The sequence below is a fragment of the Pelmatolapia mariae genome, linkage group LG7 (assembly GCF_036321145.2).
Source record: "Pelmatolapia mariae isolate MD_Pm_ZW linkage group LG7, Pm_UMD_F_2, whole genome shotgun sequence".
In the NCBI taxonomy this organism is placed as follows: domain Eukaryota; kingdom Metazoa; phylum Chordata; class Actinopteri; order Cichliformes; family Cichlidae; genus Pelmatolapia; species Pelmatolapia mariae.
In genome coordinates this window covers 1,845,106-1,863,674 of record NC_086233.1, presented here as the reverse complement: position 1 = coordinate 1,863,674, position 18,569 = coordinate 1,845,106, and the positions used below count along the sequence as shown (strand labels likewise).

General features: G+C 44.6%; 1 protein-coding gene across 5 annotated transcripts in view; it reads right to left on the bottom strand.

Moving 5' to 3' along the window:
• Positions 1 to 18,569, bottom strand: part of immp2l (inner mitochondrial membrane peptidase subunit 2) — a 177,774-nt gene that overhangs the window by 132,250 nt on the left and 26,955 nt on the right. For all 5 annotated transcript variants that reach the window (XM_063480438.1, XM_063480440.1, XM_063480441.1 and 2 more), the window contains exon 3: positions 14,058 to 14,161. In XM_063480438.1, the coding sequence (XP_063336508.1) occupies positions 14,058 to 14,161 (104 nt within the window). The remainder of the gene's footprint in view (positions 1 to 14,057; positions 14,162 to 18,569) is intronic.

Here is an 18,569-nt window from a genome sequence, read left to right as displayed (position 1 = left end):
TACCGCGCTCTCTGTATTCCCGTCCAGGCCTTGAGGGTGTCGGCGTCCAGGAGGCCTCTTCTTTCCATCCATCAGCCTCCTGGGGTGTGACTGGCATTTCCACCTTCTTTCATTTGGACGCCAACGATTTCCTGTTCCTGAGGCATTGATTTCCATTTGCATTGTTGATGGACGCGCAGCCTCTCACCAGGAAACACCAAAGTTTAACACTTTGCTTCAGTTACTTGTTTTAGCCCCCACATAGCAAATCAAACACATCAAGTTTTATTAATCAGATGAAAACACATCTCATTTTTTACTCTTCAAAACATAAAATTTAATACAGCATCTGGAAGAATATTTTTCTCATTAGTAATGGTAAAAGCCCAGGCCCATCACAGGTGACCCCTCACACCCCGCCCACCACCTGCTTGACCCGCTGCGCTCAGGTGACTGTGACATACACCGGGTGATATCTGAGAAAATCATGGAGCACTTCCAACGCTGACTTGGATGCTTTCTATGATTAAAGCGGTGAACGTATCTAGAATAAAGAATTGAGGGGAAAAAATGATAAATTCAGACTTTAAAATTTGAATTTTACATAAAATAAACAGAGTTTAGTGTAGTTTTAGTTAAGGAACCACAAAGAAAGACATCCACAGATCAATCATCGTTCCAGTTTTAGTAAAATAAAAAGTAAAATATTAAAATGTTCTGAGAGAAGCTGAACAGAGGCTCCATCGGATGCAGATGATTCTGCTGGAGGTCACTTCCCGTTAAAAGCGAGTTTTTCCTTCATAGCAGGATGTTCGGGTTTCTCTCTATAATTGGACGCTCTTTACGTTACAACATAAAGTGCACTGAGGCGACCGTTGTTGTAAACTGGCACTATATGAATAAATAAACCTGAATGGAATTTATTATTATTGATGGCAAATCATGTTCAACCATCAAAGCATAAAATACAAAGTACACAACGGTGATGGACGCAGAGAGAAAAGCTTCATCACGGCCGTCTAAAAAAGTCCTTGAAGGTTGAATCATCCATTTCAGTCTGAGATTCTGGGCTGAGCCACCACACATATCCAAAAATACAAACTGACCATGTGACCGCTCAGCGCCGGCCATTTATCAAAGATTTCACTGCAGAAAAACTGAGCAGGCTAAGCTCCCAGTGAGCAGGAAGGGGGATGCAAGCCCATCCTAGGTCTCTGAAGGCCGACTACCTGCTGCAGTAACGTGATAAAAACAAACACCTGACACACTGTGATCGGCACAACAGAATAAAATAGCCTCTTATTGTCATTGTACGTGTACAACAAATTTATGGACGCCAACAAACAACAATATTCTTGCATTTTCTACTTTTTGTTTCAAACGTCTTCTTTGCATCCGTGGAAAAGGAAAACCCATTTTTAACTCGTTTAAATGTTTTATTTTGTTCAGACACTGGAGGAAAACGGTGAGAAACATTGAGATGGACGCCCACTCAGCAAATATCTAAACTTCACTCGTCTGTCATCATCTCATCAACAGTCTTACCCCAAAATCAAAGAAGAATCTTAAACAGCTTTTGTGGGGAAAAAAAACAGTTGAGCAAAGTCACAAATCCATAAATCCACATCCATGTTTATGCTTCCACTTTTAATTCCGACTTAAACCGAAGAACATTAAGCTGAAGGTAATCCTCCGAGTGCACGGACGCCATCAGCACGTCTGTATGCAAGAGCTAAAAGCCAGCATTAAAAATATGATCTTAAATTTACTTTATTTTATGTCATTTTAATTTGTCATCATTACCTTGAAATGAACTGCTGGGAGCTGTGATTTAATGGAGCGCTGCTACGCTGCATATCGCACTGCAGTAAATTTCTCGCCTCTATAAAACGATGTATTGATTCAACAGTAAAACTACACTCAAAATTCCACTTCTTGGTTCTATAACTCACGCATATAAAAGGAAATTCCTCCGCTAATTCTTCATGACGTGTGGCTGCACATGATGACAGAGTGAAACCACATATGCAGGTTTAAAGCAGGACTCCTGTGCAGCGCGTGTTCACACTTTAATTCCCCGCTCTGGTTTTAACGCAGCACCACCACAGGATCAATTAACGTAACTGTGTTAAAACGCTGGCGACACAAAGCCTGCTGGGAGCTCGGGGGGGCGGGGGGGAGCCTGCTGGGAGCTCAGGGGGGCGGGGGGACGCCTCCTGGCAGCAGAGGAATTAGCCTGGATCAAAGCTCGTTTCCAGCGCTGGCTTAAAGGATGTGGAGCAGCTGGGACTTCCAGCTCATCGCCACATGTTCAGCTTAAACCGTCGTGTGTGTGGCGTCTTCTTTGCGTCTGGCCTAAACAGTGCAAAGGTGCAACATCCACTCCCTGGATGTTCACCGGTGTTAGTGTGCAGAGCCACCACACTGACACCGGTGAACATCCAGGGAGTGGACATTGAGATAGTGGACTCTTTTAGGTACCTGGGTGTTCACCTGAATAATAAACTGGACTGGAGCCACAACACTGATGCTCTTTACAGGAAGGGTCAGAGCAGACTCCACCTGCTGAGGCGGCTGAGGTCATTTGGAGTACAGGGAGCGCTTTTAAAGACCTTCTATGACTCTGTGGTGGCATCTGTCATTTTTTACAGTGTGGTATGTTGGAGCAGCGGTTTATCGGCAGCTGAGAGGAAGAGGTTGGATAAACTCATCAGGAAGGCCAGCTCTGTTCTGGGATGCACCCTGGACCCAGTGCAGGTGGTGGGAGACAGAAGGACTCCGGCCAAAATAACATCTCTGATGGACAGAGTCTCCCACCCCATGCATGTAAATGCTGCTGAACTGCAGAGCTCCTTCAGTGACAGACTGCTGCATCCTCGATGCATGAAGGAGCGTTTCCACAGGTCCTTCCTCCCTGCAGCTGTCAGACTGTACAATCAAAACTGCTCCCAACAAACATAGATGTTTACATCTGCGCTGTAATAACGTCTACTGTTATAACTGCACATTACTTTTCTCAGCTTATATATACACTAACTTATTGGAAGTTACATGTCTACTTTTGAATGCACAGGTACAATCACACAATCTGCACTTTTCTAATTATTCTAAATATTCTTAACTATTTAAACATCTTTCAGTATCCTGCTCTGTCTGCACACTATCTGTACGCTAATTTTAACAACTGTACTGCACTCTGCTCTGCTAACTATTGTCCACGATGCAAATATGTAAAAATTGTGGTTTTTTGTTTTCTGTTCTTTGTCCATTTCTTTTTGTATATTCGTGTTTTTTGCTGCTGATACAACCAAATTTCCCGTTGTGGGACAATTAAAGGATTATTCTATTCTATTCTAATCGCCTTGAAAACCTTTGAGAAGGAGGGTTTCTCAGGTGTAGCACTTTAACTGGTAGCAAAGCGCACACCCATGCATGATGAGCACATGACTAAACAGAGCCAGCAAACAGAAACGGCTTAAACTGCAGAGTTGCAGCTGAACTCAACTCTCCCGGCCTTACATTAATAAAGTGCTCTGAGGTGATACTGGACTGGGTTAGTCACTCTGTGGCGACATCCACATTTCCAATGTGGGATTTTTATTGTGTATTTATGCCAAAAAGTTGAAACGACATCCTGATAGAAAGAACTTTTCTTTTCCCACCTGCTTCCTTTAAGTGTGTCGCTCCCTGCGGCGTTAACATACAGCCTTCATCGTGCCCTCAATATGTCAACTGACTAACGGGTGCTGGGAGGGAGGGATCCGCCGCCACTAAACGGGCAGACGAGGAAACATTAGAGGAGAGCCGTGTGCTGCTTTGATGCCAGTACGAGATACTGGGAGAAAAACAAAGAAGGCGCCGCCACAGTGGTTGGACGCTGACGACGTCTCCCGTATTAGCCAGCATGCAGAGAAGAAAGGACAGACAGAAAGAGAAATAAATGGGTTTGCCTCCGAGTGTTTTATCTTTTAATTGCATCAATATCAGGCGTGGATAAGCATGTGCAGGCAGAACATTAGGGCAGAAGCAGATATTATGTTCTCTTGTATGTAGCGCTCTCCATTTGTAGTCTCATCCCACGGCAACTACATCACTGTCTGAGGAGGAAACGGCGGTTTTGGTCGGACCCTGAATGGAAGTAGTTCGACAGCAACAGGTGTGCGACTTTACTCATTTATCTTATCAGTCACAGTTACACCTGCAATCATACAGATGTCTGATTACACTCTTTGATTTGATCGGTAACTGAAGTACCGGCTGTAGGATGTCCAATCAGGGTTCTCACAAGGAGACAGCGTGGTGACCAATCGCTGGACAGCAACCAGGCAGGCCAGCAGGGGTGGGACGATGCTACTTGTGAGATTTCTGGATTGATTTTTTTTATCCAGCTGTGGCTCAAAGAAAGTTCGTGAGTATTTCAGAACGAGATTCGATGAAAAGCTAACATAAATGTAATGATTCACTTCTGCACGTGTAACTGTAGAACTAATTTCTACTGAATATTCCTGTTGAAGCAGTTAAAGTAACAGTTTTCCAGCCTGACTCAGTGACGTAAAAGTGCTCAATGTACGTGCCAAAGTCAGGTCCTCAACAGAAAGCCGTCATTGGTTGCTCTGGACTCTGAAATTAACAATGCATTAGCAGTACATAAGAGTACTTAGAGTTTAAAAACGATCCAGTAAGTAAGGACTGTTATAATGTAGGCGAGAGCTGTGATTAGTGTGTTCAGTGGTATCGTTAGGTTGCCTATGAACAGGCTTCAGGGAGGCTGTGGGAAGATGACAGTTAGCACCTGCCACAGGCTAATCGCTGGGACAGGGTGAAGCGGGCTCTCGTACTGGTGTTCCAGGGAAACAGGACTCACTAAAAGCCACAATCCTGAGGTTAACCAAAGTCAGTGATAATCCATCTGTCAGTGCAACAACTGGGATTAACCTTTGATTCTTCATCTGCAAAGGTAACTGAACCTGAAGGTGGAGACAGGTTCCACCTGTTCTCCATTTATAACGACGGGGTAGTGGACCTGTGTCTGTCCATTACGAGTTCTTTGGTTTTAAGGACGTTCAGCTTCAGGTTGTTCTCTGAGCGGGACAGGTTGTCTGCCTCCGCCCTGTACGCTGTCTCACCTGCATCAGAGATGAGCCCAACCACGGTGGCGTCATCGGTATACATGATGATGATGGTGGTCGGGTGGGTTGGTTTGCAGTCATAGGTGTGGTGTGCAGTGGGTGGCTGAATACGCAGCCCTGTGGGGATCAGGTGCTGAGTGACAGTGGGGGGGATCTGAAGGTAAACAGTACATGTGCACAGAACACATACATGTACTGCATGTATTATATAGATCAGGTGTGCTGCCAGCAGGTAAACTGAGCTGAATGTCTCATTCACTGCTGAGAAGCTGAGAAGTGTTTTTGCTTCTTTAAGACTGAAACCTCTGTGGGCCCATTTAATTAGCCCGCCTGTAACACCAGTTTAATGGAAATCAGTTTCAGAGCCCAGCATGGACTCCATGTGCCGTCTCTCAGATTTGGGTCTCCTGCTATTCTCCACCAACTGTGCTATAATTATACTTTGGCAGTGGGACAAAGAGCGGACTCTGGCTTGTTGTGTTAGCATAAACGTATGTCAGCACTCTGCGTGCTTACATGCTGTTTGATCTAAATGATTATTTACCTTCAACAAAGACAAGAACACATAATTAGCTGTGAAGAGTTTCTCGTTCGCGGACGGCAGCCATTACTGAACGCTTGATGACACTTAATGATCAAATCAGATGATTGGCGGGTAAGTTCTGAACACAATCTTCAAATTCATCCATTTTTTATGCCGAGCTAAGCTAATAAATCTTCACTTCTGGAGATGAAGACTGGAAACAATGAAACCATGCACTCTTGTTCTAAAACGAGATCTAAAACATTTCTGTCTAATTTTTCATGGCCCTGCGATGAACTTCATCCAAGCGTCTCTGCAAGACACCTTTAATGACAACCTGAGACAGGTGAGGAGGAATGTCACGGACGCTCCATTATGTTTGTCTTCAGCAGTAAACCACAGCGACGAGGTCCCTCCGCTCTCTGGTCTTCGCTGTACTACACGTGATTATTCACTAGCCAATTAGCAATCAGCAAGGCCATAAATCTGAGCTCTAAGAAGATGTGAATACTTCATTTCCTGCTCTGCTGAACAGGAATCGGATGAGAAATAAATATATAAACGTAGCGGGTGAACACAGACACCGCAGCCGTTCCGCTCATTTCCTCGCTCGCCCTCTCTTTTATGAAATGTGTTGAAGGAGGCAGCTGCTGTCTGACGCATGACAGCAGATTAAACCGTGTGAGAAAATAAGAGAAAATGTGTGAAGCTGTGCGATCGTACCGTGAAGGTGTAGTGACTGCCGCGGGGAAGTAAAGTCCAGTTAATTTGGTTTCCATTAAACTGAGTTTCAGGCGCAAAAGTAAGAAAACATAATTTTGTTATAGAAAAATCAAATGTTCTTTCAGGTTCATCCTATGAGTGAAATCGTGTTATTTTTATGGTTTCTGGGCCTTAAAGCAGAAATCCAACATTCTGTTTCCTCTTTCTGGTTTTGATCAAACAGGTAGCTCGTCTCAGCCAACGCCGGGTTAAAAAAAAGCCTTATATCCACAGTAAGCACCGCCTCCTCGAGCTTCTAACCAGTAATCTGCGATTACTATTAAATCGTGTCTTTGTTATGTAAACAATCACATTTAAAGTGTGCGGCACATACTACAGTGTGGAAACAGGCGTATATCAACCCTACTGATGATGTTTGAACTTCTTTGTTATTCCCAGAACATCAATTATCACCAGTTTGTCAAAGTTGCTGGTTACCACCATGATGAGAAGAACCTGTCACAGTTGGAGAGGCAGGCTGGGTAAATGTACCGCGTGTGCATGAAGTTACTTTTTGAACATTCCTATTTTTGCAGTTTTTGCACTTTATGCAGTCCTGTGCTGACTGTCATATGTAGCACCGTGGTGTCGTTTCACTGTGTACTGCACCACTGCACACAGTTGGAATGACAATAAAGCCACTTGACATGAAGTGAAGCTGTTGTTGAAGGACGCCTGCAGCCGACGGCGCTTGCTTCTTCTTCTTGTTCTCGTCTTTGGCCTGTTGTTGCCGCTGGTTGGTGTTCTTTTGGCAGCGTTACTGGTGGTCGCTGTTGTTGGCCGGTTGTGTTGGTGTGTTGTAAGATTGCGCTTTGTGTGTCAGTGCTACCGTGCATGCTATATTTTTATAAAAATCTACAATGTTTTCCTCAACACGATAAATTTTTGACACCTCACAAACAAAACATGACCAGTAACTGAATAAATTAAGATTGTTAGTTAATTACTATTGAAACTTTCTTGTAGTGCAAGATTGGAATGAAACAAACCAAACAACCATTAAAATACAACATTAAACTTCTTCCCTGTTATCGGTCTCTAATGTTTGAGCGAGTGCAGCTAACTCACACGTTACCATTAGCAGCCTGCAGGATGACATGCGTCTGCTGCCCATCAGCCTCCTAATGTCTCATTTTCCTGCTATTTTCACTTGGAAACACTCAACCCATTATTTCTATTCAATGGGGCAGAGTGACCTCCATTTAATACGGTTATAAGAACCTACCGGTATTTAGAGGCGGTTACATGTGTGACACTGATGATAAGTAATAACAGTCATTTAAGGCTGAGAGCATGAGAAAAGAGTAAGAATCTACCTGGAAGGTGAAATGGTTTTAAAAGCACGTCACACGTCTGCTGCGCACCACTCCACGACGACTGGAGAATTATTACTCCACAGATACTCATCTTAGTGCAGGGATATGAAACTTCAAGTGAAGAGCAGGAGTCTTTTTTTTTTCCAATTATTAGGAGGCAGATCCTCATAATATGTGTTACAGTAAAAGACACTGACTTTATTTATGGCTGAATTCAGCTGATCGGTTTTTAAGTTAATGAGGAAGTACTGCAGCATACTTTGCTGATCTTTTGCAGATCCAATAAGCTGATAGCGTGTTTTGGTGGACAAATCTCAGAGACCAACGAGACCGGATAAGACGAGCTTCCACTAGAAGAAAATGATTTATACTAAAAGACAAAAACATTTGACACAATCTGGGGAATCTTGTCTGAAATATGTGAAAAGTCGAATGGACTCCAAGACCCAAAACAGCTTTTTGTAATTTTATGTCTCAAAATTCATCCTAAGTGTCGAGCTTTAAAATAAACCGGGCTGTGCACACCCACCCTGCTCAGTGAACACCTCAGTTACAATACTACGTTTAGCAAATCCAAACAGCTCTTAATTTTCTTTGAGTATGAATGAATATCACTGCAGTGGTGTTACAGAGTGACCTGTTGTGCTGTGAGTCGCCTCTTTTAGACGAAGGAAAGCAGCTGCTGTGGCAGCATGAGGAAAACTTCAGCTTTTTTTAAACAACATGCAACAAAAATGCAATTTGTTCCAATAACTGTTATTCCAGCTCCTTCAGTTTGAACTCCTTCAGCGCACAAGCACAGCGCTCATTTCTTTGATTCCCTTCGTTATTTCTGCCTGGCTGTTTTCACCGGGTTTCTTCTCTCCTGTCATTTGCATCTGTATTTGAGACGCTTATAGAAACCCCACAGGCTTTTTGCTTCCTCACCTCAACAGTCTACGCCTCAGAAAATAATAATAATTTTAAGAAACAACTAACTGAGACTTTGACATGTGTCCTGATCTCTGGAGACGTTGGAGAAAGAGGCATGTAGGTATAGAAAGATAACAAGAAAGAGTCTTTGCACAGCGCTGAAACGACAATGCTTATTAAAATTAACTGTTGAAGGATGAAACGATGCTCAAAGAACTGCAGAAGGGGGAAGATTTTTGCTTCCAATTTAGTTTCACACCTTAAAAGTCTCAGTGTGCCGTAGGTGCTGAAGATTACAGACGTGGGAATGAAGCCCGTGATTATAACAGTCAGGCTTACATTTCATCTCATTACGATAATAACCAGGGAATGAAATTAACACTCGAACGTCCTGTTGGGGAGCCCGTGAATACCCTCAGGAGCTGAGACACACGTCAAATCTGTGCTGCATAAAGTGCCACAAATCTCCACAGTGGGAAGACGTTTCCACGCGTCCTCTTCTAACAACACCAGCAACCCCAGAAACACGACTGAAGCCATGCAGACTTCAGCTCGCCATGACTCACAGAGAGCAGACGTGTAAACAGCACGTGTCACAATGCAAAGGCACGCCCTTCTCATTTCATACGTGTAGCCTCTAGAATCACACTCTCATCGCAGGGCATCAAAACCAGCATGTCAGACGGCGCCGGCGACAGAAACACACGAGCTGGTAGTTTGGCACACGGGACATCAAGAGGAGGAATGATGTGTTAAAGCTATGGAGAGGCTACCTGAACCTAACAACGTCAGTGACTCCTTCATATCACGCCTGAGGTTCTTTGTCATGACCTCAATCTGTTTTAAGTCCAGACTTCAACTCGGCCGCTCCCAAACCTTCGCATTTTTCGATCAGAGGTGGACTCGCTGCTGTGTTTTGGATCATTGTGCGTCCAGCCGTCCTGACGCAGCAGAGCAGCCCAGACCATCACACCACCACCACCACCCTCCCTGCTGCTGCTGTGATCTCTTTATGAAACGCTGTTAGTTTGATGCAGATGTGACGGGACTCGAACGGCCTGCAGGTCTGTAGATGTTGTTCTGGGTTCTTCTGTGACCTCCTGGATGAATCGTCGATGGACTCTTGGAGTAACTTTGGTTGGTTGGTCGCTCCTGGGAAGGTTCAGCACCGTTCCAGGTTTCCTCCGTGTGTGGATGACAGCTCTCACTGTGGTTCTCTGGAGTCCCAGAGCCTTAAAAAGTCTCTGTGACCGTTCAGACTGATGATGTCACTGACTCTGGTTCTTTAGGTCGCGGCGTGATGTGCTGCTGTTTGAGATCTTTCAGCCTGCTTCACTTTATTTTTTTCAGCAGGTGTGACAGAGATCAGGTCTGGATTGTGAAATTGAACTCTGCATGTTGTATTTACTCGGTTATCTTTTGTCTTAAAGTTTGTTCGATGAACTGAAACAACATAAAAGTAAGAAATCAGAATGTGGCCAAATCCTTTCTTCATAACCCTGTTTCTAAAGTTCAGCATGAATCCTACATTAGTTACAAGTTTATCAGTTTGTATCTTGCTTCATATTTGTGATATTTGTGTTTTATTCTTACTTGCAGGTTAGGTTCAGACACCAAAAACCTAGATCAGGTTTAGGAAAGGCCCAACGGTAAACAAGTATAACCTGTACTTACATTTCATTTATATATTTCAGCATCCTCTCCTTCATTATTTGAGTGTTTTGTTAAACTCAGAGTATTTCCAGTCTGAGCTAGAAAAACAAGAATGACAGTGAAACGTTCGACCAGGTCAGACGGACCCAGAACTCGTGATTAGGATCTCCAACTCTCAACGCTGCAACAGTGCTACTTGACATGATTCTTCTTCGCTCACTATGTGTTAACAGACCTCTCTGCACTGAATCATATCTGTTATTAATCTCTGTCTCTCTTCCACAGCATGTCTTTATCCTGTCTTCCTTCTCCCACCTCAACCAATCACAGCAGATGGCCCCGCCCCTCCCTGAGCCTGGTTCTGTCGGAGGTTTCTTCCTGTTAAAAGGACGTTTTTCCTTCCCACTGTCACAAAGTGCTTGCTCATAGGGGGTCATATGATTGTTGGGTTTCCTCTGTATGTGTTATTACAGGGTCGACCTTACAATATAAAGCACCTTGAGGCGACTGTTGTTGTGATTTGGCACTGTATAAATAAAGTTGAATTGAATTATTTCAGGTTTCGTTTCTCTGCGTGTCTCCAGTTGGCAACGCAGACGACTCTTTACAAAAAGCTGTGTGACTGTCCCCTTTACAACATGAACCCAGCACATCACAAAACTGTAACTTATTAAAGTTCATAATCATTATTTACCTTACACAGGGTCTCACAGCCCCTCAGTTTATCCTCCATTTGACATGAGCTGTTGAAGCTCCTCTCTCTTTACACCAACTTGTCTTTATGATTGGCTTCCCCTCATAAACAGAAGGCCTGACCAGCAGGTGGGTGGGTCTTCTGACCACATCTCTCCCACTCATCCAGCTTTGGAACAGGATGTGTTTGACAGAAAATAAGGAAAGGTGGAGTAGATCCCCTCTAAAATGTAACAGGAGGAGCTGGGAGTTGGTAAAAGTGACTCTTCTCACCAGTGTTACACCCAGTTCACGGATAACAGTGCTGGGATGAACTTTCGGTGCTTTCCTGGCACTTCTCCAGGCTGCTGAACCTGATTGAACATCGCTTTGCCTCTGAGACCAAAGTCTGGAGAAGTGGTGAAAAAGATGCACTAAGTTCATATCTAACTAACTTTGGGTTGGGGCACATCTCACCACCGTTACCCGATGATCCAGGACAGCCGTCATTAAAGCTTTCAAACCCTACAAAACAAAAGGAGCGCAGGAGCACGGGACTCCATACGTTGTTCGTGGTGCAGATTTATAACCCGCCTGAAACATTTCCTCCCCGTCCTGGAGAAAATGATGTTTTGCACAAATCTGTTCTGAGGCCGCTCAGAGGGAAATGGCTGTGCTCACAGTCGAACGTAAAATCAATCAGGTTTGTGATGGTCTTCACCAAACAAACAGCCACGGAAGCGCCGAGCTCTCCAGAAAGAAAGGGACGCAATCGCTTTCCTTCTCCAGCACGTGCCAAACAGCGTAAATAAGACTTTACTCTACGGACCGGCATATTCCCCCGAAAGATCTTCCTTAAAACGAGTGCCAATTACAAGCCCGAGTCGGCCTCGCCCGCAGCGTAGCCGCACGTTTGAAATTTAAATCCGAGGCGACGTCGCAGGATGATAGACGCGGCTTTACGAGAGATTTGAACACAATCCCCAGTGATGAGGTGAGGCGATACAGATCACTTTCACATGTGGAGGACTCGCTATCTGCTGCTTTGAGGAAAGATCCCCCTCTTCTTCAAAGGGCTGTCACGTAAACAGGTGGTGATTTAAGATTGGAAGACAAACAGAGAAAAAGGCAGAGGCGGGAGGAAGGCTGAGGTGCACTGAGCTGATAATGCCACAAAAACGGCAGATCGAGTCTAAATGTCAGAGAGATTCTGCACTCAGGTGAACTTTACACGACCAGTGTCCCCATTTCCCTTTCCATCTGTATGTGGCTGTGCAGCTGTGTGATGCTGCTCTGCCTGATCGCTCCCCTCCTCCAGAAAGAGGCCTCTTTATGCATTCAGCTACAATATAGGGGCTCAAAGTGAGCAGCACTCAGACTCAGATTAGGCTAAATTACGGTTCGGAGCTGCTGTGCTCCGTGCACCGACAGGAACACACTTTTAGAAACATCTCTTTTCCTACAAAAGCGCCGACTCTCGAACAGAGAGGAGCTGCCATCCGGGGAAAATCACAGAGGAGGACTCGTCTTCCTGCCTCCTGTCACAGATTGCCTCAAATAACAAAAAATTAGGGAAAAAATGACAGAATCATCGTCACGCCATCAAACAGCTGGAAAAGGCTGTTAAATCTGTCAATTTCATTGTGTGAATTCTCAGTTTTGTGGGTCTCAGAGCAGCTGGAGGGACTGCAGCTTCTCCGGTTTGAACAGGTTGAATCAGTGTGTGTGACGCTCACAGGAACATCGATGGAGCGGCGGACGTCTGGGACTGAGGACGGACGGCTGAGACATTCCCAGGCTGCACTCGGATGCAAAAACTCAAAGTTGTGATTCTCCGGCGAGATTTGTCTAATGAGCAGCGAAGGCTCTGCGTGAGTCGGTGCTCTTTCAATGGACCGCACTCGCTGTTTGTTATGTTTGGTTCACTCGGAGCAGAATCCACCGCGCACGAAGCGGATGTGGGAATCTGACTTACCTGGAGACGAGACCGGGGCGTCCGGCCGAGTCACAGTTTTCAGTAGAAGAGTCCAAACTCGAAGGGTCGGGCCACGAGCATCCTTGTTGTTTTATTCAACGTTCATGGATTCAAGAATTTCAAGACTTAGAGGAGCTCTAATTAATGTTCTATCTTGGGCAAAAGACTCAGAGACCGCACTGTGGTGCATGCCATCGTTTGCCTGCACACAGAATACGCAAAAAATCCATATAAATGCAAAACTCACCACTTCCCAGACTTACAATCCTTACTTTGTCCAGATCTTGCATTAGACGGCTGGATCAATGGACCAACCAAACTTTCCAATCACAACTTGTATAGCAAAATCATCAAAAGTGATTTAGCCTCCAAACCGGGAGGAACATGCCGCCCACAAACTTAGTTTCTAGTTAAAACTTAAAAATCACTTCCAGAAATCCTTTTAAGCGACCGAGTGTCTGTTTAACAAAAGAAATGTGTTTCTGACTTTGAGGCTGCAGTGTGTTATCACGGCTATAATCTAACCGTTAGACCAACGGCTCAGCTTTGATGCTTTGACAAAAAAATTATATTAGTTTTATAAATGACTCATCTTCTTGTAACCATGAAATGTCAGATAAAGAGCGCTCCTATTGTTCTCGCTGAGCTAAGCTTTCAAAAGCAGCCGCCATCTACAGAGAGACAAACAATAAAACAAATGTTGGGAACGCGTTCTCCATCAGAGCTCGAACTTTTTAAAATACCGCAGCCGCTGTTAATCACAGTGTTTCGTGGCTTCATTTGATTTCTCCAGCAGATATTTGTTATCTGTCACTTTCAGATCATTTTGACACGCTGGTTTTTTGTTGTCCTTTTCTTGCAGGTATTTTGTTCAAATATACGTCTTTATGCGCGATGACGGGGTTGAATACGAGGCTGTGAAAAGGCTTCTGCAGCAACACAAACCCAGCAGCTTAACCGTGTAGCCGAAGAGCAACTTCTGAGACTTCCGAGACTCGTCCACACAAAAACAAACGTACACGTGAAACGTGAGTGAAAGACGCAGCGGGGGTTTTGTTTACATCATCGCCATCCGATAATTTCTCAACAAAACAACCATTTTATGCACACGTGTGTCGTTTGGTTTATTTACTCACACAACAGAGACGATGTCACCTCGTTGGACCTGGTAGTTTCTCACATTCCAACGATTCAGCAGGACGACGTCACACTTGGACCCCCCCTCTGGGTTGAGGAATGGCTAAACACAGAACCACAAACACCGTTTATAGAAAATCATAGATGTTATGTGTGTACACTTTGCATTTGGCACCAAAATCTTTATGGTCTTTTCCTGGGGTAGCACTAAACTGATCTGGAAAACAGGTCAAATCTGGCTAACAGCAAAAGTGGTGAGACAACAGTTTGTGGGTGTGGCCGAAAATCTCTCACGTTCAGAAGCCAGTCTTTGCCTTCTGTGCAATTTTGAGATCTATGGTCAGAACAGGAAGCCGTTGAAAAGTAGCCGCCGAACAAGAAGACTAGATTGGAGGGAGAGCAGCCGAATTAAAAATCAGGTATGGTTTGTGACAGCGGTCCCCAACCTCGAGTCGTTCGGTACCAGGCCGCGAGAGTTGAGGTTCGGGTGTGAAATTTATGGTTTTCAGTCGTTATTTTTTATCACTTTTATCATTAACTCAGTTTCCCTGGGTCTTTTCCCCTGTGTTATGAATACATTTTCTTTTTTTTGGTACCGGTTTTATTTTACTGTATTTATCTGCGACACCTTAAAGGCCAGTCCGTGAAAATATCGTAGGACATAAACCGGTGTGTCGCGCAAAAAAGATTGGGGACCGCTGGTTTATGATTTTAGTTTAACTTGACATGACCAGAACGTCACTTTGTGGGAGAAGACGAGCACACGGGGAGCCAAGCCTGGTGAGGTTGGGTTGCTTTTAAATGTACACTGCGCAGGTGAGAGATGGCATCAACACGGTCCGGGTCATTTCTGCATAAGGCCCTCCCACGGGCGCCGGCTCTGCACTGATAGTCCGACCCCGGGGCGCGAACTCAGGACTCGGTGCAGTCCAAAGAAACAAGCAGCATCCAGCTGCTCACACGCTGGAGCTAATGGACCATGTGTGGGTTTGAGAACTGTAGACTCTTCTACTGAAAACTCCTCCATGGTCGGATCCAGAGACTGGACAAGGGCTGTCACAGCAACCACATGAAAAAGTCCATATGACACGTATGAGTCCTGTTAGTCTTTTATACGATGTATACACATTCACTGTTTGAGGGAAAGTTTTCTGTCTTTTCCATACGAGTTGGCGGTAACATCTAAACTTTCCCCCATCTCTTTCTGCAATCCCAGAATGACTCCACGATGCTGAGATCGGGGGCTTTGTGGGGTCCACACCATCTGTTCCAGGACTGCTTGTTCTCCTCTGCTTGATGATAGTCCTTTATCACTCTGGATGAATGTTGGGGCTCATTGTTGTGCCGCACAATGCATCCGAGATGATCCCACGCGTCCCCGATGGATAGGAATCTGAGCATCAGATGAATATAAACTTTTTGCACAGCAGTGTGCATTATCTACAGAAATTATTTGGCCTCCCGCAGAGTAAACAGCAGGCACCGTGCTCTCACACAACACATCCGCACAACCAGTAAATAGAAAGGGAGACACACATCCGTTGGCGAGAAACTTGATGTTTACGCAGGGCAAAACTTTTATTTGGTTTGCTTTAACAACTGGCGATATCCACACACACCCTACAGAGTCCCAGCATTGACCTGGAGCCACAGCAGCACCCCCATGAGGCCGTTCCTCCTCATTATTCACCAGGTAACACAATTATAGATATGTTTGCTAAATCTTTATTTAGATTAAAATGTTAACGTTTACCCAGAGGTCAGTGTCAGGGGGATACCTACATAAAAAAGTTTTCTCATCTGAAGGCTGGGCACTGTGAACAGTTCAGGGTCAGCTCTTTCTTGCCATACACCTAAGCAATAAGAGCAGAAAGACACCAGACCTACAGACTCCATGTAGGGGTTTAAGGTCGTTGGTATACTGTCTGAGATAGTTCCATTATTCTCATATTGCCTGTAAATCATCTGCTTCATGGATGGCACCAAACAGCACATCTCCATCCTCTGCAGCATCTTCACCTTCATAATTGTGTTAATCCAACATTTGTCCACCTATTAATCTATTATCTGATGTTTATCATGCATCACAGTCAGCAGTCAAAGCAGAGAAAGCCAAGCCTCCTCCCCCCGATACCTGCTTGACCTCTTCCAGCATGTCCTATTCCTACTCCAGGGTCACCTGCCAGAGCATTCTTGAACACGTCATCTAGAGTCCAGGAGGAGCAGAGGGTTTGCTCTGAACTCTTACTGAATGACTGAGGACTCGCCCCATCTCTAAAGCCAAGTCCCTTCAGAGGAAGCCCAGTTCAACTAGTCAGGGGTAATGGTACTAGGTGAGGGTAGGACCTTGGATCAATGATCAATCCTTGGGACAATTTCAGCAACCATTAAAATTATTTACAGTCTGTGCATTTACATGTTAAGGTAACACCTGCATCATAGAAAACTTGAATGTTGCCACTAATAACTATCATACATATAATTTTCTAACAATTAAAACCCAGTTTCAACCTCTCTGCATCGGTCCCTGTTTGTTTAATCTTCTGCTCAGCCTCCCCACACCCTGATGACTCGGTTTTACTTTGAATTATCACCCCACCTTAATGAGTTCCCTTATGGTTATTATAGCAATGTACTGAACTATATGTGCTGCTGATTTATGGATGGCAGAACTCTGCATACGGCACCTTCAGGGACATTTTCTCCCAAAACAAATGCAGCGAGTTTTAGAATTAAACTCCATCTGAAGAAATACCACATATAACCCTGATGCCAAATGTAAAACAAAACCTATATAAGAAAACTACGTGTGTCAGCTCTTTACTTGGTGCAGCTGCTGGATTTCAGTTCTAGTTGGGTCTTAATTGAAAATGTAACTGCTATGTAAAGCCAGAAAGTTTAATATCGGGCTTTAAAGGGGAACATGCATTAGTGGTTTCATATTTAAGCCCATTAGACGGAGGAAATAATGTGTTCTCGGATCGATCTCCTACCTTCCAGGCAGCCATTGTTTCGGTTTAGTCCAATAAAGCATGAAAATCAAGTTTCACAGCTGTGAACAATGGCTGTGATTCAGGTCTTCTTATTATTTCACATTTCAGAGCCAGCCACTGGTGAGCTGCCCAACTTTATATGCTGGAGCTAAGATGTGGCTCCTAAACGGTCTGTGTAAGGTTTAGGTTTTACCCTAAACCACGAGTATCTGTGAGCCTAAGGAAGCAGTTTGTGCCTAAATGTAACGAGCAGGTGAATGAGCGACAACAACCCAAACCAAGAGTAAAGAAACATCAGAAAGCAGCACAAAAGTTTCATTTAAGAAGAAGTCAGAGCTGTCAGCTATGGCCTTATGCATCTTTGGGAAGCTTGTAGATCTGGAAAAACGGGGCCGTTCTGGTTTTAGGCAAAGAACCACAAACCTCTTTGCAGTCAGCCGTCTCCAGAAACCACTCACAAACTGGGCACAAACTTTCCCCAGCAACTGGCTGCTGCCAGGGCGTCACTCGCCAGACTTCATGAACTGGGTTTTACAAATCACCTGGGTGGCCAACTACTCGCAACTGGTCAGGGAATCTGCACTTTAGGTGGATGATCTGTCGGCCTGAATGACAGGGCCCTTTTAAGAGCTTCATGCCACATCTGGCTCACACAACACCAGCCCTAACCCACATCAAGACTGACCAGGTCATGACTGTTGATTCACATCTGGACCGCACAGCATCGTTCAGAGGGGTAACGGAGCCACGAGTGCCAAAAGCAGCCAAAAATTGTTTGGGTGATAAATCGTGCCAACAAATAAGGTTTCCAATATTTTGTATTGAAGAAATTATGTTTGAGAGTAAAGACAGATCCCACGTGGTTAGTTTACAGTCAGCTGGGCTGTCTCTAAACCAAACATTTCATCTCGCCATGTTATAAAAAACAGAAAGAAGTTGGGCATACCCGTGTCCTCTGAGACAGCTCTATCACACGCTCGCCGATGACTCGCCCCCCCCCTTCGCTTGTCTGACACCACTACAAACAACAAAATCATTATTCTTACAACTCTGTTCGTGTCACTTCATCAGAGGATCCATGCGTGACGAAGCCCAATCACACCAGCACGCAACATGACGCACGGCGACTCTTTCATTTAACAGTGCGTGCGCAGGCCATTTCACGCCTGCCGGGTAATTGATAGAATATCTCTTTCCTGTCAGACCCAAAATAAATATGAACGCTGTTAGCCGGTAAGTTTATCAGCTAGAGATGGATACTTCACCAGCTTCAGCCACATTTATATTTCACAATAATAATGATGCACTGATTGTGAAAGTGCTGCAGTGACTCTGCTTTCCCAGAAGATCTGAAAGACTGCAGCTGATTGATCTGTGACTGACCCGGAACTAGAATACAGACACACTGCTGCCTGTTATGATGCAGTGACCTCTGTAAAAGGGAAATTACCTCCTCGACCCTGCAGAAACCACCTGTGGGTTTATCTTTAAAAATGCATGTTGCAAAGTCTAGAAGAC